The 23,985-nt window shown below is 36.8% G+C and overlaps 2 protein-coding genes across 4 annotated transcripts; both read left to right on the forward strand.

The window, feature by feature from the left end:
• Positions 1 to 331: 331 nt before the first annotated feature.
• Positions 332 to 6,232, forward strand: LOC309498278 (uncharacterized protein). 2 transcript variants are annotated; one of them, XM_082168885.1, is made up of 4 exons: positions 332 to 505; positions 1,755 to 1,804; positions 4,897 to 4,922; positions 5,012 to 6,232. In XM_082168885.1, the coding sequence occupies exons 1-4, from the start codon at positions 474 to 476 to the stop codon at positions 5,345 to 5,347; spliced, it is 444 nt and encodes a 147-aa protein (XP_082025011.1). In that variant the 5' UTR covers positions 332 to 473; the 3' UTR covers positions 5,348 to 6,232. The 2 variants fall into 2 exon arrangements, with proteins under 2 accessions (XP_082025011.1, XP_082025012.1); XM_082168886.1 differs by having other exon boundaries at positions 5,015 to 6,232.
• Positions 6,233 to 8,321: 2,089 nt separating this feature from the next.
• On the forward strand, positions 8,322 to 23,776 carry LOC309498681 (uncharacterized protein). Of its 2 annotated transcripts, XM_082169525.1 has the most exons (9): positions 8,323 to 8,650; positions 9,965 to 10,261; positions 11,151 to 11,435; positions 11,899 to 13,681; positions 13,839 to 13,895; positions 15,478 to 15,682; positions 17,181 to 17,317; positions 20,793 to 20,864; positions 20,951 to 23,776. In XM_082169525.1, exons 2-9 carry the CDS (start codon positions 9,976 to 9,978, stop codon positions 21,219 to 21,221), a joined length of 3,096 nt encoding a protein of 1,031 aa, XP_082025651.1. In that variant the 5' UTR covers positions 8,323 to 8,650; positions 9,965 to 9,975; the 3' UTR covers positions 21,222 to 23,776. The 2 variants fall into 2 exon arrangements, with proteins under 2 accessions (XP_082025652.1, XP_082025651.1); XM_082169526.1 differs by lacking the exon at positions 13,839 to 13,895 and having other exon boundaries at positions 8,322 to 8,650.
• The last annotated feature ends 209 nt before the right edge of the window (positions 23,777 to 23,985 follow it).

A 23,985-nucleotide genomic window follows, 5' to 3' on the forward strand; every position in this document is an offset into this window, starting at 1 on the left:
GAGAAGTCTGTAATTTGACTGGAAGGTGTAGTTATTATGACATTGTGATTAAAAAAAGTACGAAAATAGGGTGAATTTCAGTTTCATGCCTAGCTTGTTGGGATGCTCAAACAGAAAGATACGATCATTTTTACTTGTTTACATTCACATGATTGTGGATATTACAATAGCATACAATGCTATAAACTAAGGAAGATCTCTGTAAACACAAGGAGATCTCTAGTTACCTATACTTTCATCCTGTTCGTGAATGAAGGACTGCAAAGATATTAAAATATACAACATTAAAGATATTGTCAAACATTCATGACCTCAAGGTCAGCCTCTACGATTGGGGCATTGCAGTTGGAAGTACAAAGGTAGCTTTCTTTATGAGGAACACCTGCAGGACTCAAGTTACAGAGGAACCAGGAAATGGAATATGAGCAAATGATCAACACTAGGCTAACCGTGCTCTGACCACGATCTCTGCCATGGGGAGCAATGTAACCAAAACAGTGGAAAAGTAAGTAGTTAAAAATGTGTATCTTTGAATTGTTTTAAACGTACTGGGCTTGATTTACAGTATTTATCTATTCAAAAGCTACAGGGTTCTATGACATATGATTGTTTTATAGCAGTAGGATCTTGATGGGGAGGAAACTACTTCAAACTAGATTCATTTGTATAACTAAAGAGTGTTCTGACCACTATTTACCATAATGATAACTTTTACAGGTCATACTTTGAGAAATATTGATCCCCTTTGTCTGTTCATAATTGATATGAAGTTTTAACACAAATGCTGTCGAAATTATTTGACATCAGAAAAGCCAAACCAGATATGATACATTTTTGCATTGTTCAGAAAAGAGGAAAGCGCATTGCATTAGGATTTAACGGAACAAAAGAGTAAAAAAGTTGACTATTCTACCTCATATACATTGTGAAAAAGTACACTTTAGCATAGTGATTTAAAAAAAAAATAGTACTTATTACAGAAATTTTATATTTTAAAATAATGTACTTAAGTGCTAAAGTTTTCTGTCACTTCATTGCATGTTATTTGCAATTAAATTAATTCATATATATAATACATTTAATATGTAATTTCATAATTACTTCTTTTGTCTTTGAAATATGATTTAAGTGTAATGAGTTAAACTTAAAATATACTAAAATGTTATTTTTTTACTGAAAATGTTACGTCATGTAGTTAAATATTTGAAGAGTTCAGATGCAAAAACCTCTAAGTGCCATCTGAAATTTTCTTCTAGAATGATCATTTTTATCAAGCTCGTTTATTTAAGTTCAGTAATTTCACTTAAATGGCAATTAATAGGTCATTTTCATTGCCATTTAAGTGAAATTACTGAACTTAAATATACAAGCTTCATAAAAATGATCATTCTAGAAGAATTTTTCAGATGGCACTTACAGGCTTTTGCATCTGAACTCTTCATTTGTAATAATTACACATTTGTAATAATGAAGTTGCAATTATACATATAGCTAACTTATAATATCAAATAACACTACTTTTACTTGACATTACAAAATGTACTTTTTTAGGTACTTAGAAACATAGTCATTAATGTGTACTCTATATTAAATTAAGATTGGAGGTACTCTAGAAGAACACATTGAATAGAATTAAGAGCACTCATTTTCACAAGAGATAAGTTATTGATAAATTTTTTTCATTTAGGGAAATACACAACAGAACAAATAAACCAACTTCTGTTTTTTAATGTTGTATGTTTTTCGTTCCTTAGATGGGGAATAAATCCAAGAAAACTTTCACAAAAACGGGCAAAAGGAAAAGGTAACAATAAAAAATCTTAGCTACATTTATGAGATAATACAACCCCAAATCCAGAAAAGTTGGGACATTTTGTAAAAATGTATTTGTTAATACTCTTTAACCTTACACATTTTCAAAGTTTTTACTGACCAACTTATTTAGTAAATATAAACAAATTTTGATTTTGATGGCTGCAACATCAAGTTGGGACAGAGGCAAAATAAAAGTGAAAAGCTTATAGCTTTTCCAAGTTAAATTTTTTGAAACAGTCCACAATAAGTAGGTGAATTGGTAGGTGAGGGTATCGTGATCTCAGTCTTAGGTCATCATGGCCCATCACTTGGTACCAAATAGCATGCGAGAATTGTCAAATAATTCAAAAATCACATTTCTAAATGCAAGATTGCAAAGAATTTAGGTCTTTCACCTTCTACCATACATAATATTGTGAAAAGAATCCAGAGAAATCTCAGTCTGTGTAGGGCGAGGCAGGAACCCTCCGTTGAATGTGTGTGACCTTTGAGCCCTCAGATGGCATAGTATGAGAAGCTGTCATGATATTCTGTTATTCTTTGGAAAACCCATTGTCACTTAAAACAGTCTGCTGCTGCATCAAGGTGAAGGGATGGATTCTTGAATTATAGGCTTTTGGGAGGGAATCCCACAGAATGAGAAACAAAATCACTATTAATCACGTGATTGGGACAGGAGTGGGCGGGACCGGGAATCGTAATAACATGATACCAAACTTTATACACAAATATACCGTTTATGTGCTCCACCCGTAACAGCTGGTGGCGGTAATGGACCAAGTTGGTATGCCAATGCCAACCAATAATATAAAAGAAGAAGGCCTCCTCATGCACTTTGTAGCTGTGAAAATTCATAATCAAAGTGGAGTCAGACATGAAAGCCACGCTGCAATGACTACTGTCGGAAAATGATACCTCAGTTGTGCTCACCGACATTTCTGGGCGGTCTGAAGAAACACAAACATTTTACGACTTGAGAAAGATGGCATTATGTGTGCTCGTGTGTGTGTGTGTGTGTGTGTGTGTGTGTGTGTGTGTGTGTGTGTGTGTGTGTGTGTGTGTGTGTGTGTGTGTGTGTGTGTGTGTGTGTTTGAATGATTTTACATGAAATTTAATGTGTGTGCACTGTGCATTGTTTAAGCTGGATTTCAGTTCAATGGGATGGGATTTTTTTTTTGTGTGTGGGGTTTGAAAATCCACTCCCGTGTCACCCTCTATCTTGAATCCACTGCAGCTTCAATGTTGTTTGAGTGGTTGTTATCAAGTTATTAATCAATATATGTTCTTCTAAATATCAAATGATTTGAATGACTTCTTCAAGCTTATGAGATTTATTTATAAAATTAAAATGATAAAGTTAAATTACATGAGAAAAGCACCCAACACCATATTTACTCTTCTAGCTGACCCTGACGGCCTATAGGTCACTTGAGTAACTCAGGTCTGTTGCCTACGTGACAATTCTTAAGCCCCTTTCACACAGAGATTCGGGAAAATACACGGATAATGTGTTCATTTGATCGTTACGGGATCGTTTGATTTTGGTTCATTCACACTGCCAGTGATTTTCAGGAATCTGGGTGTACGTTCACACACATCGTAAAGATCCCGTAAAGACACGTGACGTCAGGATGTGAATACTCCTGTCAGATGTCAGTTCTGCTGATAACTCCTATTCGTCATTTCTACATGAAGACGAGTCCATACTCCCCAGTAGCACCACTGGGATTGCCAAGTGGCTCGTTCCTCATATGCTATAGCATAGGTTGTAGAAAGGCCTGTGCGATGGCACGTGCGTCATCACTACGACACACCCCTTACGGCATTGGTCCTGGCTTTTGTTCACACAGGGCGCGTTCCGGGACTGATCCCAGCAATGTTACCAGGTCCCCATCCCGGCATCGATCCCGGCATCAATCCTGGGACGTGTTTGCGTTTGCGTTTGCAACACAGAAGGCACTCTAGCAATTTTACGGCAATTTCCCGGGATCAACACGCTGTGTGAAAGGGGCTGTTAGTTAAAAAATGTACTTTACATTCCATCTTTAATCACTACAGAACAATTGACAAATATTGTCTGAACCTCTTATTGAGAGAAAGTACATCTTATCAGTATGTTTTTGGAAAAGTTTCCTAATCCGAGCTAGAGCTTGGCCAACTAACCTTGAATAAGCTGTGTATCTGTGGGTGTGTGTGTCAGTATCCTTTTTTACAGGACGTTGTGAGGTGAGCAACTGACATGCAGGGGTGACAAACTGGAACATAGGAACTCAGATTTGTGACCTCAGTGGGTCACTTTGTGCCTAAACTGGGATTTTGGTCATCATTCTGATAATCAGTGGTGATTTGCTTCTGGCTAACAGCCCATATATGAACATTTTCTAAGTGTATCTGTGCCTTAACCCGTCAGAATTATTCAACCTGACGTGATGACGTAGTTAGTGACGTGTTAGAGTGTAATTGCTGTTGTTTTGAGAATGTAAGAGAGCGGCCTACAAACTCCTTGTGAGTGTTGAAGCTGACTTCTGCTGATGAACCTGCGATCTATACTTCAGTAAGATTTTCTTCAGTTGATTGCATCTCTGACTCCTGGTCTTCATTCATCATATCTGGTCCAGGTCTTAACTGTAAATCCCCCTACAAAGGAATGCCACTTGAATCTCTGTTACGCAACTAAATCTATGCATCAGTTCTAGGCGGAGATGCTCAGCTTTCAGAATTTTGCGTCACTGCAAAAAAAATTCCATCAATTAACATTTTCGGTTAAAGCGACCTCTGCACAGTGGTACACATGCCTCTGCTCTGTCATTACTTTTTTGGAGTGTGTTGCAGTCTCAAAATAAAAATTTGCTTATAGGCCCTATTCACAAAATAAGTTGGTCAGTAAAAACTTTGAAAATCTTTTCTTTGTACTTTTGTCAGTTAAATAAAGGTTAATGAGAATGAGCAAATCACAGATTCTTGATTGTATTGCATTTTACAAAATGTCCCAACTTTTCTGGATTTGGGTTTGTAGATTAAAAGGAAACTTTGATTATACAGTTGTTGTGATGTTGATTGCCATGTACATCTTTACAACAGGTCCACCTGTGGTTCCTCCCCATGAGGTGTGTTGGTTAAACTGGACACAACAAAATGTTACTTTTATCCGAATATATGTAAATGTTTTTGTGATAACAGCTTTTTTTTTTCATAGCAGGCCCGTGTTGATGTTCATGTGTATGACTGTGTGTCCGCTGAACCACAGTATGCCCAGGTGAATAAGAAACGCAAGCAGAATGAGGATGGTTTACACTACGCAGACGTTCAAGTCCTACAGTCCGAAAATGCGACCAGCAGGGGAAAACTGAGACAGACTCCAAACTGCCACAACACAGAGTATGCAACAATAGACTTCACGACAACTACTGAAAATACACAGACCTCAGCTAAACCTGCAGATATATTCATCCCACCTGGAGAACTACAGAGACCATATACAAGGTTTTCCCATAAGAAAAATGTCCACTCAAAGCGAGCAGTTATGGCGTGAACAAAAAAGCAAACAAACAAAAAAATGAGCAAACATTTCTTCTCTTTAATTTTTGTACATTTTATCCTGCTGTATTACTATTGTGCCATTGACCAAGGTATTTAAGTGTGCAATTCATATTCTCTACATCATGATGGATAAAAGCCTTTAATTTAAAAAGCACGTGGTTGTTTGCTTAAAATGTATAGCCTATTTTATTGTTTCTACAAATCAAAATGTATGTCTAGCATTCATTATACATGTACATCAAATTGGTGTATAAATAGACCGTTTTATTCCATTGTCTTCCTGGTTTACCATATTTTTTTGCTAAAGTCTTGTCCATACAGTTTATTCTGACTATGAACTGCCTATACTTTGTCTGGAAGGGGTTGTATGATGTATAGTTGTTTTGTTCCAGACAAAGTTCCCTTTAATTTTCTACTTCTTACCTCAAAGCATTGCAGTTAATCACATGTCAGGGTTAAATGGAAACAAAACAAGATTGTGCCATGACTCACCAAGACAGTTTCAGTCATATATAGCCATACTGTACATAGATTCCTCATTAGTGTCTGTGTCAATGTGCCGCTATACATAAGCCGTCTTTGGGAATTTAAATCTCTGTGGTTTTTACAACCAGAAGCTGTTGTGGCTTTATTGATCTTAGGCTATATCCGAAATCGCATTTTCTGAATTCTTTCATTTTTTGAAGTAATTACTTCATGACCACTTAAAATTATGCTCTATATAGTATGAGTGTGTGTATAGTATAAATGTAATCTAGACATACTACATGCTGTCATTATCATGTGACCAGTGTCAGTTGTGTCACTTCACTGCATGCCATTAATAAATCCTCTCCTGTGGCTTCTGGGGATAATAAAGTGTCCACAAACTTCAGAATTACGGGTTCATCCGGGTTCTTTTTGCCTACTTTATTATGTCTGTTCAGACATACTTCTTTTGTCACATAGGCTACTGTTTTCCAGCTACTATCTAGTAAGTATGCAATTTCGAATGCAGGCTTATTGTGAGTGATGACACGTTGACCATTTCAAGATGGCGGGTCTGCCGACGTACTGGAGCTGGCGATTGTGGCATCTATGTATAAATATCTATGGTTTCAGCAAGATGTTGCCATCTTGGAAATGACATCATGGCCCCATTGAAGATGGTGTTATATCAGTCTGTTCCAACTTTACAAGTTGAAATGTCCAACCTTCAGCGCAATTATTTTCAAATAGGGGGTGGAAATTTTGATTTCCAAGTTGTCAAAAACACAGCATTACAGTGTCTTCCACCAGCAAAGGCTAATTGGATCATGCTTATGAATGACATTCCAAGCTCTTTGTACACATTATTCTATGGGAAATAGATATTTTACAGAGACGTAATGTCATTTCGTCTCTGTAAAATATCTATTTCCCATAGAATATGAACACGCCAGGCCTTCAGTTAGGCTATAACATATTATATAGCATTTTATTGCTGTGTCTTAGAATACCATGTCACTCACTCAAATGGCACATAGAGCTGCTCAGATTGTAGTTCAAAAACCTGGAAGAAAAATCAGAGCCATGGCCTCTGTTAAATGGTTGGTTATGGTATGACTATATGTCATTTATTTTGTAAAACGATTCAAATCTCTTCAAATAAGGTTGTAAGCTGATTGCACTCATCCCTTACGAAAATTAACCATGGTTTTACTACAAATAAAACCAAAAAAAACCATCTTTATTATAGTTAAACCATGGTAACTACAAATTAACCATGGTTTTGCTACACTAACCATAGTTTAACCATGGTATTTGTTGTAAAACTGTGGTTATACAACTGGTACTCAATCTGCCAAAAACTATGGTTTCTAAAACTTTTACTATAATAAAACCATGGTTGATTTTCATAAGGGATTGCAACCAAAACAGGTAATTATTGAGGTAACATTGGGGAATTCAATGTTCAGTATTTAATATTCAGTCACAATATTCAATACTGATTGAATCTGTATGTTATATTTCCTATTGGACTCCAAACAGTGAGTAAAATGACTCAAATCTGCCTTCAAGTTTGAATGACTTTCTTTGAAATGCAAATAGATTGGCTCATTAAATAGGAAGTTATGCCCTCTGTTGGTCAAAGATAGCAGAACACTGATTTTCTTGACAACTGAGTTTAGTTCTCTTTTGTGCCAACTGCCATTCGAACTTTAAATGTTGAGAAGATATGAATATGAGTAGAGGTGGATATGTAGTCTATGGGAATGTTATTGTTTTACTTTAATTTTTTATGTTGTTATGTTCATGTTGTGTTGGTGTCCTTGTGTGTGATGAATAGTGAAGCCAGAGACAAATTTCCACTTGTGGACAATAAAGGAACTAAACTAAACTAAACTAAACTAAACTGATTTTTATATAGTATGAGAACCTTTGAGGAAAATCTCACATAATCTACAACTAATAAAGAATGAATCAGTGAGCTAAAGGTTCTTAATTAGCTTATCATCAATATATTGCGTTATCTAACAGCTAAGGGTCATATAAGGGCCCCATCTAGCTATAAAAACGTTAATTGATTAACATAAACATATAACAAACAACCTGTGGTGATTTTCATTTTCTGTCCTTTTTAATTAAGGAGTGTTTTCAGGAATTAATTAATCAAATTAAATTGTGAAGTTTTTATTAATTCTTAATAAAAGGAAATAATAGTTATTCTGATATATTATTAGGCCTATATATAAAAAAAATGTATGCCACTATTTTAATGGCAATACTTTCATTGTTTTTTGAAAAACACATTTTATTACGCCAAATCTACAGTGTTCCATTTTATCATCAATCAAAATGGAACACTGTAGATTTGGCGTAATAAAATGTGTTTTTCAAAAAACAATGAAAGTATTGCCATTAAAATAGTCCAATAGATATGAGCCTAAGTCCATGCAATAGCCAATGGCAACACGCTTTACAGCTGCACGAATGACGGAAGTCGTCATTGTTTGTCAATAGCAAATATTCTGACGATTAGGTATTTTGTATTTTGTTTTGTTTTTTTACTCTCTGCGTTAAATGTATGATATAGTTTAATTAAATTTACTTTAATATTAATTAAGCTGGTTTAGTGGGTAGCCAGTTTGCACTGGTAATCCGCTCATCAGTCTGGAGTGTCGCCGGAAATGACTTTTACTGGTTTAAAGAGATCACATCCGACCCGTGCATCATGGAGATGAATCGGCGAGTATTAGTGATTTAACAGCACACTCTCGCCGCCGGAGACGTGATTTTGCGGGGACTGACCTTTATGAGGAGGGACGGAATACAGGTACTGCTTTGTTTAACATGTCTGACTTGCTCTTGATTCATTTGTATTCGTTTCGGGGGCCTTTAAAAGCCTGATGTGCACGAGTAGGCTGTTCATTGACGTCATTATGCATAGCACCTACAAATAAATAAAAACTAGTTTGGATGTAATTATGAATAATTTCTCTTGAATTATGTGCAAAAGGCGATCTAGTAACGTGTTTAATTAGTGTGATGATATTTTAGATGAAACCATCTGTTTCATTTAATTATTCCTCAAAATTGTTTCAGCTGGTGGTTTAATAACACACTTTAATGTGTATTCATACACATGAAGTGAAATGTATGTGCACGTATAGACAGTTCAGTGTTCATGAATGTGCGGTTATTTGTATAGTTTCGGACGAAGAAATTGCTGTTAGTAGAACAGCTGAAAGTGGCGACTGATAGGTTCCTGTATTTATTGACCACTGAATCGTGATAGAAGCATGTTTACAAAATAAAATAACTGGAGATAAGATAACACAGGGGAACCATTTTAGAAAGTTTCACTAAAAGAATGTAAACTGCTAGTACCATGTATATTGTTTACATTATATGTTTAATGATAGTTGTATGGTACAATGTAGGCAATGGTAGTATTATCATGTAAACATCATGGTATATAAATATGCTTATTATTCTGTGCCATAGTATTACTGTTTGAGATCTTACATTGAGAAATTAAGTAAATACCACCATGGTATGTACAGTAACGGTCAAAAGTTTGGAAACATTACTATTTTTAATGTTTTTGAAAGAAGTCTCTTATGCTCGTCAAGCCTGCATTTATTTGATCAAAAATACAGAAAATATTGTGAAATATTACTACTATTTAAAATAATGGTTTTCTATTTTAATGTACTTTAAAATATAATTTATTTCTGTGATGCAAAGCTCAATTTTCATCAGCCATTGCTCCAGTCTTCAGTGTCACATGATCCTTCAGAAATAATGTTGATTTATTATCAATGCTGGTAACAGTTGTGCTGCTTTTTTCTTTAAAGATTCTTTCTTCTGAAGGGTCATGTGACACTGAAAACTGGAGAAAATTCAGCTTTGCATCATAAATTATATCTCAAATATATTAAAATAGAAAACTAATCAAATAATCAAATGATCAAATAATTGCAGGCCTGATGAGCATAAAAAACAGCAATGTTTCCAAACTTTTGACTGGTGCTGTAAATATGGCAGGATTGGTAAGACCAAAGAATGGACACAATAGTAATACTAATTCTACCATATTTAATTAATTTAATGTCTAATGACTTAATCTGTTACCCCATCTCATCAGTTCCTTGAAAGATGTTGTCCAATCTTCTGGCTGAGCAGAAAGGGGCAGAGCAGGTGCCTGCGTCTGCGGCTGGTCCGTGCCATCGTGCTCCTCAGTCTTCGCTGTTTCAGGAGCAGCTGGCCAAAGGATGCAGGGACACCAGCAGGGAGGAGAGTGAATCTGGTGACAGACCACAGCCCTCAGACTTTGAGAAAGGAATGAATGAAGGAGCTTTGAGACAGATGAAGTTTGATCCGAAAAGTAGTAACTTTGGAGTCAATCCTAGTGCGATTTGCATACACATGTGTACTCCGCAAGGTAATGTTGAATATATGTGGTAAAATCTGCAATGTTCCCTCTAAGTTTAGTTTCTACTGAGCAAATTCTATTTTTTCAGAAACCCCTTTGCTACCTGAGCAAAAACACTGTGTCATTTTTGTTTTTAAATTCTATAAAGTTTAAAAAGTCTCTTATGCTCACCAAGGCTGGGTTTATTTGATTAAAAATACAGTAAAAAGGGTAATTTTTTTAAAAGGGTAACAGTAAAAGGTTATTTGTGAAATATTACTTTTTAAATTTATTTTTTGTGATGGCAAAGCTGAATTTTCAGCTGTTACTCCAGTCTTCAGTGTCATGATCCTTTAGAAATCATTCTAATATGCTGATTTTAATTTTTGAAAACAGTGGTGCTGCTTAATATTTCTGTGGAAACTGATGCATTTTTTTCACGATTCATTGATGAAGTGCGTAAATGTCTTTTGTCACTTTTTATCAATTTTATGCATTTGTTCTGAATCAAAGTATTCATTTCTTAAAAAAAAAAAAAGTACTTAGCCCAAACTTTTATGTGCATAAAAAGTTTTGAATTTTAGTGCATAAATATGCCAGAATTATAGTTATTGAATAGTAGGATTCGAGGCTACACGTTTTTAAGTACACAAGGCTCAAGTTTTTAAGTAACTTTTGTCAAGATTTTTTTTATTTATTTTTTTATCCTGTTATAACAACATTTATCACTTAGACTAATAGAAATACTTACAATAATATAATACCAGAATATAACATAAATAAGATTATTAACATAAATCTGCAATGTGTAATGTGAAAGACTTGGTTCCAAAGGAATCACTACAATGTTTTGGTACCTTCTATGAGTGAAGATATTACTTTTACGAAGCACAGGTTTTGATCAACATCTCTTTTGCAGAGGGCAAGTTCAGGGATCCACGACCATCAGGACCATCAGGAGAGCAGCTTGGAGTTCTGGAACAAATTCTTGTGTCCCATCAAACTGAGATGAAACGTCTGCTGACTGATACCTTCGGATCTCTGACTCAACGTCTCGAGGCAGTGGAGAGGAGGATGGACCAGTTGTGTTCACAAAGCAGTGCACATACATGCAGTTTAGCTCAGCTGCACAGTAAAGTTGGCCAGCTGGGAAGAGACTTGTCCTTTTGCTGTCCAAATACAATTTCATCAAATTACAGTTTTGGTAAATGTTTGTTTATGTTTGCATACTGATATGCTTAAATTAATAATTATATAATTTGGCTATAATTTTGTTTTCTTCATACATAACCCAAGAAATACTGGAATGTTTTCTTTCCTGTGTTGTCTTATTTTCTGTTGTCACGAAATTGGGATGGGACATATTAAAGGGTTTGTACCTTTTTAAATGGTCAATAGCATTTAGTTTGTTACATCCTCAGGCCATGATTTGCTATTTCTAGTCATGGTCAAGTGGGGTTAGATTCTCGTACTGGAGAACTTTTTATTGGGCAAAAATTGGATATGCCACTGAGTGCATCATTATTATGGTCAGTTTTTCTGAACATTTTTCCAGGAAGTGTATGCTGAAATATCACATTTTAGTACTCTAGAATGTTTATGACCTCAAAGCTATGCAAAGATATAGATAATATCTTGATTTGACTTAAATTATTGTGTGTTTGCAGGAGTAGACGCAGAAGTGCCAAAAGACAACAAAGGAATCATCCCAAATGTCTCCTCTTCTGGGCCACAGTCTCTTAATAGATCACCTGAATCAAAAAAGGACCCTGTGTGTTCATGGGCAATGTCAACTCTCGCTCATAAGCCTGAGGACCTAAGCTGTCAGGGTCTAGGTAGGAATTTCAGTGGCTCCAATTCGTCATGTGGAAACCTAAAAACGTGTTCTTCTGGACAAACTGACAATTGTTTGCAGGGTAACTATTCACCCGTTTCAGATTTTGAAGACCTGGAAATGGAGCTGGAAGCTGAGAAGGACAGAGTCGCCTTAAGCTTATTGGTCGATTCTGTGCTCAGCTGCTCAGATGACAATGACAGCCGAGGACTTTCTTGTAAACAGGAAGCCCTGTCCTCTGATAGTGTGGGGAATAATAAATCTGGCCAGAAGGAGGAAGACATCTTGAAAAATCAGCGTTTACATGTTCCTGAACACCCCTGGGTGCCTTCCGTTCAGTTTTTCAAATCTTCAGCTCCTAGTGGCGCAAAGTCATACTCAAATACAGATCTTCTTTTTTCGTTTGCAAAAGAAATAAATCCCAAGCCCCCTGGGAAACCAGCGGCATTGACAAATTCCAGTAATGACGAGAGTGGAAATAGTCAGAAGCAGTCCTTTAGTCAGATTACCTTCCCTTTCTCCAGTAAGCCACTTGGAGCACTACCCAACCCTGATAAACCCAAGGGCTGTTCAGTTCTCTTTCAGACTTCTAACAAGAAAGAAAATGAAATCTTGCACAAGATTGAAATGAATGGTGTTTTTCACTCTACCACTACCTCATTGAGTAATCGTACTTCAGTCTTGGATCACATCCCAACGTCAAGGGATGTAGATGGACTGACAAGGACAAATGCTGGAGATTCTGTAGAGAGCACAAAGATATGTAGTAAAGAACAAAGCATTGATTGTCAGTTATCATACTCAAAGGAAAGCCCATTAAATATCTCTTTTCAAGGGTCATCAATCCTGCCATACTGTAAACTTGCTTTACCTAACCAATTGGTAAAAAATGTAGGTGACCAAAAGCCACTAGGTTCGCTTTTGACATTTCATCAAGCACACTCCAGTTCCCATCTCTCAGGCCCAAGAAATGGGTCCTCTAAACCATTAGTAGACAGTGACACTAACAAACTGTTGGATCAGCTCTCGAACACTGCCCACCGCTTGGTATCCAGCAGCTGTTCCTCAAACGACTTGGACAGATGGACTGGTTACAGCAGAACTGGATCCAAGCTCAAACTCTGTGGTGGAAAGAAACATGACCTTCCTGGATTTCCCTCTCTTAAAGTTGGAGAAACCCATTCTTTGTCCTTTCTCGAGCAGGGAGGAGAGATATCCAACAATTGGCAGCCGATACTTGAGGACTCAATACCTCCTGTCTCTCCTGGGTTATCTGGTACACCAGCTTGTCTTTCAAATGCTTTACCGATCAACCTGGATAAAGACTCTGCATGTTGTCCTGGCTTATCTCAACTTTTTCGGCCTACTACTCCGCCTTTGTCTACTTTAAGCAAGGGGAGTTTCTCTGGGGCAGGTGTTAGTACCATCCTGGCTTTATCTTCTCCAACATCCTTCAGACTGTGGTTTCGACACAGAAGGCTCAACTTTCCTCTTATGCAGTTGTCACGTCCTAGTACCCATGCGGTTGTGTGTCGGATTTTGGGGCGGTGCAAGTTTCATCCTTTTCGACCTCTGGTTGACTTCACAGCCCCACCAGGCCTAGACAACGATCACCAGTAAGTTAAAACTATTGAAGTTGAAAGTTTGTTTGCATGTTTTGATGGCAAGGAAGTTTGATTTACATAATCAGAAATGATTGTCAGTTTTGACCTGCATGCTGCTTGCACTTACAATTTTACCAATTTTTATCTAATTTTTTGTTGTTGTTGATAGCTATACACGACGATCCAGTCAAGAAGCTACACCCAGCAGGAAAAGAGCTTCAGCACGGTGGGCATATCCCCCTGCATCTCTTGCCATTTAGCTGACCTAATCATTGAAATCTTTTAATCAGTCTTTGCTTGCCAGTTATGGTTCAGGTTAACGGTGAAGTGCATAATTTGCTCACAACTAGCAACACGAATAGCAGATAAGCTTTCCAAACCTGTAGAAGTCTACAGTGATTTATCTTTATTATGTTTGTCTTGTTTTATTCAAAATCATTTTATGTTATTTGTGGGCTTCCTGTGTTTGAAATTCAACCATGAACAGGGATGACACTGATTCCCTCTTCATTGTTGCTCTGTCGATTCATTCCATGCACCTTGTGAGTGGGTAAAGTTGCACCAGATCTACTTCTACAAACTTTGGTGCATTTTTGCTACAGACGTGAATGTAAAAGTTGTGCAGCTAGGTGTGTTTGATCTGTCCTGCTACTTTTCTAAATGATTGAATGCACAATTTTCACCCAGCAACCCTTGAAACAGGTAGAAAATAAAATAAATGGAGCTAAGACCGATCCAAATGTACAGACAAAGAAATAGAAACTTGAGGCTGGGATCTTTTGGGGTTGGCTAGTAAGCAACCACCCACAACATCCTAGTGACTGCATAGCAACACCCTGGCATCCAGCCAGAACACCGTGTCCTAACCAGATGCAATGCGAAAAGATTTGAGCGACAAGCAATTTGTATGTCCACAACAGACAAGACTTATCAACAAGATGTGACAATTAATCACAAATCACACTTTCAAAAAACGTTCTCTCTGCAAGCGCACTGCTGTCTCACACTCCCAATGAAATGGTTACCGGTAACTAGATAATCAAATTAATAATCAAATAATTTCACTATTTTAAATACATACTCAGTTACTGAGACAATCTTTGTCATGAAATTAGGGATATACCATATGAACAATTTGGCCGATGCAGATAATTATTTGAATTTGAAAGCCGATTGCCGATATATTCTCCGATAAATCTAAATTTTATATAATTTGAGTGCCTGATTTCAAATAATGGTCTCACCATTAAAATCCATGTCCCAAGCACACAATTATAATGTTCTCATTATAATTTTATGTAGCATATATGACAAACTTGCGTTGCACATGTTGCACTTAACTGTATTTTCCTTTTTGAAGTGATTTCAGTCATATTTCAAGCAATTTAAAACCATCATAGGGAATAGCGCACATCTGAAGTGTCTCAGCTGAAGGAAACATCTTCAAAACATTTGTCACATCTGGTTAGGACACAGCAGATGCATAGCAACGCCCTGGCAACCACCCAGAACACCCTAGCATTATGACAGCTGGAATCTAGTTACGTTTTTCTATTTGCTTCAGTGCTGCTAGTAGTGCAGAAATTACTCACTTCACCTTAAGTATTGTGTCTATAAATCAATATGCATAGTAAAAAAGAATTATATCGATAAAATAGTTCATTCTATTATCATATTTGAAGCATGAAGCCAGACCAATTTTACAAACCACAGCTAAGCTGATCATTTAATCATGTAGATGTTGACTGATGTTATATTAGCAATCACCTGGTATTCTCTGAAATGCTTGCTTCTTTCACTGTGTGTAGGAAGGCCATCTCATCTTCATCAGTGTCAAAAATTCGTCTCACACCAGAAAGGAGTCTGGATCACCCCTCATGGCACAACATCAGCCCTAAGTCGGTGCGATTGGATGGATCCGTTACTGAATCTGTGCCTAGTTTTGCTATTGTCAGTGCAAATGTCAAATACCCTGGTTTGCGTAGTCGGGGAGCATCTAGAGAAATCAAACAGGTATTATATTATCTCTTCTAGAATTTGAATAAATTATTTAAAAAGTAAAAATGCAAGTTGGCAAATACACACACCGACCACTTTATTAGGTACACCTTGCTAGTACCAGGTTTAAACCCCTTTTGCCTTCAGAACTGCCTTAATTCTTCGTGGCATAGATTCAACAAAGTGCTGGAAACATTCCTCAGAGATTTTGGTCCATACGGACCCTTTTCACAGACTGATGACGCATTTAACGGTCATCAGCATCGTAAATTCTGCTATGTTTTTTTTATATTTGTATTTTTTATTATGTACATTTATAATACTATACTTTGTATTATATTACCTTTCCCTTTAATTACAAAAACTAGTTAATGCTGCTGCGAGGGTTTTTCTAATATTTTCTTATATAACAGCCTCTATGGGAATGACGGTCAAATTGACATCTTTCTCTCTTCTGACTGCCGTTATTAATCTCTCTCTATTTTTTCCCCTCTTTTGAAATTTGTGAAAAAACTATTGCAGAGACTTTCTTTTGGTATTTGACCAAATGGGAATAGGAAAAATCCAGCAGGCGTAATATGACGCAACGCCTGAAAATAGTCCCCAGCTCGGTAACTTCCAACGTGACCGGGACTAAGTTTGTCTAACCTATTAGACCTCTTTTTAGGCGCTGCGTCATATCATTACGCCTGCTGGACCCATGGTACGGCAGCAAAGTTTCTTGATTATTACACAGGAATGAGAGTATAGTTCCTAGCCATATCAGCCTAGAAAATCGCAACTTTACATTTTCCATCGGTCTTAGTACACAATGTAACTACAGAAGAGTCAAGTTTTAAATAGGAAAAATATTGAAACTCTTTGGTAATTTTTTTTGAGAGAGATGCTAATGGTCCTGTCCGATTCAGTGATCTATGCTAAGCTATGCTAAAAGTGGTACCGCCAGACCCGGAGATCGGCTGAATGTATTCGAAAACGGTAAGACTCAACTGTTTAACTCTGAGGGAGTTGTAAAATGAGCCTATTTCCAAAAAAAGTGGAGTATCCCTTTAATGTAGTCTCTCATTCACCACTATAAAAGTTTACCCAACTATGATGACTTCCGCTTCTGAGAAACCCGGAAATGTGAAAAGGGTCTATTGACATGATAGCATATCACAGTTGCTGCAGATTTATCAGCCGCACATCCATGATGCGAAACTAGATCTGCAGTTTCTGAAATAATCAGATACTAGCACCAACAACCATGACTCGTTCAAAGTCATTTAAATCACCTTTCTTCTCAATTCTGATGCTCAGTTTGAACTTAAGCAGATCGTCTTGACCATGGCTACATGCCTAAATGCATTGAGTTGCTGTCATATGATTGGCTGACTTGATATTTGTCTTAATGAGCAGTTGAACAGGTGTACCTAATAAAGTGGCACGTGAGTGTATTTTTGGAGACAGACATTGCTGAACTGAAAGAGTTAGATTTTGTTTCCTCAAGGCTTGACATTCTTTTCTCTTGTAGGTGGGACTCTACGATACTAATGCTGAATCTCAAGCAGGTGGTCAACGTTCCAAAAGGGTCTCCCAAATTCGTATTCGTAAGACAGTTCCCAAACCAGATAACAACCTTACTCCAATGGGACTCCCCAAACCAAAGAGGTGAGCATTCAACTCGTTTGGTCTTTATAATATGATGATGTGGAATCTAAATGGAATATGTAAATATCAGCATTTCGACGATTTTCTTCATATCTTGTATACGGTATATTAGCTTTGAAATAAGTGTTGTTGTTTTAAAAAAAAAATGTATTAGTATTTTATTCAGAGGAACTCATTTCGATCAAGCAGCCTTTGCGAAAAGCATGCAAGAAGTAAAATGCAGTAAAAGAAATATGTAAAGCCTGTTAAATAATAATAATGTGATAACAGTAATAATGTAGCAATATGTGCCTACTTATATTTTTACTAAAACATTTTAAAGGTCCCATGACATGAAAATTTCACTTTGAGGTTTTTTAACATTAATATGAGTTCCCCTTGCCTGCCTATGGTCCCCCAGTAGCTACACATTTTGATAAGTGTAAACCAAGCCCTGGGTATTTTTGAGAAAATGAAAGCTCAGACGGGCGAATCTAGAATCTTCCCTTTATGTCGTCATAAGAGGGAAAGGTCACCTCCCCTTTCTCTTCTTTGCCCGCAAAAAGAATTTGACCTGCCCATGAGAAAATGACCTGCGCGATATTGGTTTTTCCTCGAGAGACATCATGGCTTGCAAACGGGTGACGCATGGCAGTTGCTCAGTGTTTGGATGTACAAATGAACACAAGTATTTTTTTAGTTCCATCATCCGAGCGTCTGAAGAACCAGTGGGTTATGTGAATTTCTGATGTGTAATTGTTCAAGTTCAGACAGATAATCTTTCTCTCAAAGTCATTCAATACTGTTTATGCATCAGTAAATCAAGCCTAAAATACTAAAATATCAACTTCACATCGTTTCTCTTGGTAGGATGAAAATAATCTTATTTAAACTGTGATTAAAATATATACAGAAAGCGATCAAAGAACAATCCCTTTCCAATCGCCCAAGCTGTCAATCACACAGCGCGAGTTTATCTGGACACTTGCCAAAACTCGTTATGAAATCAATGACGCTGTTACGCTGCACAACGAAGCTCTTACTGTACTTACCTCATGTTTGCATTGGTGAAATCATTAGTGAGAGTGCAGAAATGTTGCAATAAGATCTTCATTCACGCGATCAACAGGCTGTCATCTGCTCAATACTCATCACTGCAACCTTTTATGTGATGGGAATAGATCTAAATACTTAAAATTCTCACGATTCGTTAATCTCGATAGCTGTAATAGTGAAAACGTATAATAGCTGTAAAAGTATTCGAGAGAGTTCCACATGTAATGCTAGCTATTTCATATGCAAGCATGTCAGCCAATCACAGCAGTGGGCGTTACACTGAAGTCTCACAGCAGACATGCCCCTTCAAACAGAGCGTTCAAATCAGAGGCTAAAATCAGGCTAGGAAAAATGCCTTTTGTTTCTAAATCATTACAATTTTTTATCTTAAAAACATACTAACATTATAAAGGCACCCCAGGAAACATTATAAAATAATAAAATAATCCATGTCATGGGACCTTTTAAGGCATATACAATTTTAAACACAGACTTCAATGAACATTTTTGTGTGATGACAAACGAATATGAAATCTTGAAAATTAATCCAACTTTCCAAATTTTATCAGCAGTGTTGCTACCTAAATTTTTTTTTTTTTATGCTTTCATATTTGCGCCACAACACAAGAAGCATATGCAAAATTGGCCTATGAAACTTTGTCAGTCCTTAATATGGTTTTGTTCACACGCAGTTCAGTTATTTACGAGAGTGACAAACGCATTCTATAACCGAACTCGCAATTTTTCAGAACTCACAACTGCATTCTTGGAACAGGACTGGAAAACTAGTTGTCTGTCATCATGTCATATAGTGCGAGAGAGCTGAGAGAGCAGTGCTGCACAATTGCGTGTCTTCTGTGTGCTGCTGGTTTTCGTGTGTGGTTTTTGTAACTTACAGCGACGGTGTCACTGTCATATTAAGGTTTTACATCCAGTCACTGTTCTCTGGTGCAGTTTTGTGTTATATACGCGCGACTCAAAATCTCAGATTTCCACACAGATATAAAAGCTGTTGTCGGTTAATAAAGATTTGACTGAACTCGCAGATCGATTGGACTTTTGTTGTATCAAAAGCGATCAGGCTTTTCAGTTTTATGGATGTCGCCATCTTTGATATTACTTTGGTCCTCTGACACTATTGTTACTGGTAAGAGAAAACGGGCTTGACTCCCATTGCATGTTCATTCAGACCGAAATCTTGATGCTACTGTAAGTTACTGTTTGAGTGGGACATTTTGAGACTCACAGCTGTAAGTAAATGTGGTTGTCAATCCCAAAAACTGACCGTGTGAATGTAGCCTTAATGGACAAATTAAAAGTGCTTAAATATCATTGTGATAGTCATAGTAGTATAGTAGTCAAGACCACCTAAATCGAGACCAAGACCATTTTGTGTTAAGACTAAGGCTGTGAAATCGCTCCTTAAACCCTCATTCACTATTCCCTAAATTAGTCCACTAATATAGTTCACTTAAAAAGGAGAAAATTAAATCGAGTGAGTAAATTCAGACACTCAAATTAAATTGAAATTGAAATTAAGTAAATTCAGTTTGTGCTTGCTGTTTAATAATTATTTGAAACTTAGCAAACTGGCAGCTCCAGTAGTAATGAAAATATTACTCTTGAACTCTGTCATGGAAACTATGTATAAACCTTAATTAAACAATTTAATAATTAATTAAAAAAAGAATTTGTACTTGTATGAGGCTGTAGCCGCATTGGCCCAGCGGTTTGGAAAATGGATGGATGATTGATTACGCTGCGAGAACCATCGTCTGTCCAGATTCGGTATTAATTCGGCGTGCGGTGCCACTCTCACATTGCATTATGGGTATTCTCTAGCCGCTGAGGGTACATCGAGTGTACACTCGTTATTGCGGTGCATTGTGGGATTGAATGAGTGCACTCGATAACGTCCACTATGGTTTTGGACACAACTACAAATGAACGTCCCCTCATTTAAGGGTATGGGGGGGGTGATATCCGACACGGTTTAAGACAAGGCCAAAACTTTGATGGGTTGAGAGTTGAGACCAAGACAAGTGTGTGTTGAGACCAAGACTTTGAGTTGAGATGAAGACCAGTGTGTGTGTGTGTTGAGACCAGACAAGACCAAGGCAGGGAGAGACCGAGTAAATACTAAGACCAGACCAGCACTCTTCAAATTCATCTAAAAGATCTACATTATCTGCCTGAGAAATGTCTTATATTTAATACATAAATACAATTAGAATAATAAGACACTATCAAATGAAATCACTAACAACTTAGTCTGAGACAGAGACAAGACCGAGTACAAATGCGGTCAAGACCGAGACCAGACCAAGACTTAAGACCGGTCTCGAGTATTACAACACTAATTCAGTGTTAATAAAACATTGATTATATATCATGAATATTTTTCAATGACCGGCTGATTGCTGTGTTTGTGTCTCATAAGGCTGAAGAAAAAGGAATTCAGTTTGGAGGAGATTTACACCAATAAGAATTACAAGTCTCCATTACCCAACAGGTTTGTTCTCGCAATTTTTATATTTATTTTGACTCTTTTGTGTTTTTCTGGAAATCGATTTCTGACTGTTCTATTCATTTACACAGAAGTCTGGAGACGATATTTGAAGAACCGAAAGAGAAGAACGGCTCTCTGATCTGCATTGGTCATCAGAAACGAAAGCGAGTTCTAGACTTCCCAGATTTCACGCTGCCTCGGAAACGCAAGGCTAAAACTAACCTGGGTCCGCTGCGTGCGAAGGGGCCGCGAGGAAGGGCACGTAGGGGCAGACAGGATGACGCTGATCTTGACGTAATGCTAATTGAGAGACTCACGGAACTGGAAGACTATTTTTCTCGCCAAGGCCTGGAGGTTTAAATTCAGATTTTCACAAATCTATTCCCAACAAATTACCAAATAATGTTGGTTTTAATATTATTGCCAGGGCATGGAAAGAATTGGAGCTTCACACGGTGTTGTACACGGAACGATTAGCAATAGATGGGAATTTTCTTGTAGCATTTACAGTTGAGACTTTAAAGGTATTAAGTGCACTGACCCAAAAGATATTTGAATAATGAGTGAGTGAGTGAGTGTGTGTGTGTGTAAATACAAGCACATTATAGTAAACCTTCACTTCAGCACTTTCTGTTTCCTCACAATGTGACTGCTGCAACTTGGTTGTGTTTCTCTTGCATTTGCGACATGTGGCTAACCAACATGTTCCTTATTGTCATTTTCTTGCAAAAAAAAAAGAGTGTGGGAATGGTTTATGCCCTTCATGGTCTCAGAAACAAGGGGGTGCTCACCTGCCTAGACTACTTAGGGCCCATGAAATTGGCAGTTAATTGTATTACATTTTTCCATCTGGACCGCTTTTTCTGTCCAGATGAAATTCTGAGGCATTTGCTGCCAAAAATCAAGACTACAAACTATTTACCAGGCACAGTGCTGTGATAACTATAATCTTGTGAGATGTTTTCATGTATTTCACCATAGAAATATTAAACTTTGTGTTTCTGCATTTGGTGTTCTTGCTGGGCTGTCATGAATAAGCCATGGCTTTCCCTCGGCCTTCTCACCTTTAGCTGCTAGACCGTTTAGATAAACTTTTCCGCCAGTTCTTCGGCTGTTTGACGTTGGTTTGAAAGGACTCTCTGAGGAAAACTAAAAATTCTGCCATTTACTCACCCTTCACGATGTCCCAAACCTGTTCAACTGAATTTTCTTTGAAATGCCAAAAGAAGATAGTGGGTTTTTTTGCCCATAAAATGAAAGTTAATTGAGTTCAATGTTGTTTTGAACCCCTATTAGCAGCATTCTTCAACATTCTGTGTTCCAACAGAAGGAAGTCATGCAGGTTTGGAACGACATGAGGGTGAGGATTTCATTTCTGAGAATATTTTTGTCCCTTTTTCATTTATCTCATATATTATAGCCAAGACAACATGCTTTCACCTCAAAAACAGGGTAGACAAGCCTTTGGTTTGTGACAAAAACCCCATTGCTCTAATGTTAACTGTGAAAACACTTTTATTTGTTTCAAACTTTTGGATTACACTTATCCAAACAGAGCCAAGTTGTGAAATGTAATACTTGTTTGTCGTGAATATATGCTTCTTATTTGCAGACTTAATATCAGGTTGACATTAGTGAAGCATTTGGTAAAACCCATCTTTACTGGATGTTATATGCGGTTAATAAAGTGGTGATTTGGCTAGATTGGACCGATTTTTAGTTTTATCATTCCATTGTGTGATATACTGCCACAACTTTACTCTTATTTTTTATTTTTTGAGGATGAAAGCAAGGCAACATACTTTGTTTTGGTGTGGTGTGTTGTCATATTTGTAGTGATTTATTTTATTTTATATATATTTTTTATGAAAAGCTTTTGCAATCAATTGTAATGTAGCTTTGGACCTTATCTGCACTTCACCCCCAAAGAATCTGCGCCTTTGCCTGATGAGCATCTCTGTGCCAGTTTGTGATGTAACCGCATTTCTAAATCAACCTATAGAATTTTATTATCTTTTATGTCTTTCAGGGTTCCCACGGTTCCTTAAAATCCTTGAAAGTTTGTGAATCTATTATTTATTTATTTTAAGGCCCTGGAAAGTAAAATAAATATACATAGATACAGGTCCTTGAAAGTGCTTGTAGTAAATAAATGCTTAAGGCACACCAACATGTACTGAAGAGTTATGTAGAAATAAATAATAATAATAATAATAATAATAATAATGTGTTCTGTTGCAAGTTCACATACTTGATCTCATGTTTTCTAATGGTTTATTGTTGAGCTGTCAAGTTGTCATGTTGAACTAATCAGTTCCAAGTCCTTGACACATTTTTATTTAATTTAATATTTAATTTGATTATTATCATTATTTTTTTATAGGATGTACAGAATATTCTTCAGTTTTATGCAAAACATAAATACGACAAATAGAATATAAGATCTGTGTCATATGGCCAAAAATAAATGCAAAAAAAAAAGACATTTGTTTGACAGATGAAAACTGTAACAATGCTACAACCTTGCTCTCACTTTAAATGTGTCCCCACATTAAGTTCTTGAATTTGAGGGAATTGCACCTGCAAAGTCCTTGAATTTGAAGATAACCAAGGTGTGGGAACCCTGGTCTTTGACATTCTAGTATTTTACTTACAGGCCCATTTAAAAATAATAATAGGGCTGATGTGTGTTTTGCTCAGTTATGCAGTGGAACCGGCTGTTATAAAAATTTTGTTCAAGATGGATTTTATTTGTATTGATATTTTATTTCCATACCACACTTCCTGTGTTACAGATACTGTTACTGTTGTGCTTCTCTTTGAGCCCACTAACAGACCAACACTAAGTATTGCTTGAGTGCTGTCAATCAGTGTGATTTTATATATATTTTATGAATAAAAATAGTGTTAACTAAGACTTTCTTAATATCTTTTTTTGTGATGATGTTGAAAAATGTATCATAAAAGAAATGTATTTTAAGTTTCATTAAACAAAATACATTTTATACATTTATATTATTTTCCCGATCCTCTATGCTGACATCACCCCCCAAAAAATGTCTGGATTTATTTATTTATTTTTGTACCTGGTAGTATGACCATACTGTAATTTGATTTAAATCGA

This window comes from Leuciscus leuciscus (genome assembly GCF_965113295.1).
Source record: "Leuciscus leuciscus genome assembly, chromosome: 5".
Lineage (NCBI taxonomy): Eukaryota > Metazoa > Chordata > Actinopteri > Cypriniformes > Leuciscidae > Leuciscus > Leuciscus leuciscus.

What these genes read in the sequence shown, in the direction of transcription:
- LOC309498278 (XM_082168885.1), top strand. Translation starts at nt 474, where the DNA reads ATGGGGAGCAATGTAACCAAAACAGTGGAAAA. An exon ending in GTAACCAAAACAGTGGAAAA is followed by an intron (nt 506 to 1,754) that starts GTAAGTAGTTAA and finishes TTCGTTCCTTAG; the next exon opens with ATGGGGAATAAATCCAAGAA. An exon ending in AAAACGGGCAAAAGGAAAAG is followed by an intron (nt 1,805 to 4,896) that starts GTAACAATAAAA and finishes TCTTTACAACAG; the next exon opens with GTCCACCTGTGGTTCCTCCC.
- LOC309498681 (XM_082169525.1), top strand. Translation starts at nt 9,976, where the DNA reads ATGTTGTCCAATCTTCTGGCTGAGCAGAAAGGGGCAGAGCAGGTGCCT. An exon ending in TTCATCAAATTACAGTTTTG is followed by an intron (nt 11,436 to 11,898) that starts GTAAATGTTTGT and finishes GTGTGTTTGCAG; the next exon opens with GAGTAGACGCAGAAGTGCCA. An exon ending in GGCCTAGACAACGATCACCA is followed by an intron (nt 13,682 to 13,838) that starts GTAAGTTAAAAC and finishes TGTTGTTGATAG; the next exon opens with CTATACACGACGATCCAGTC.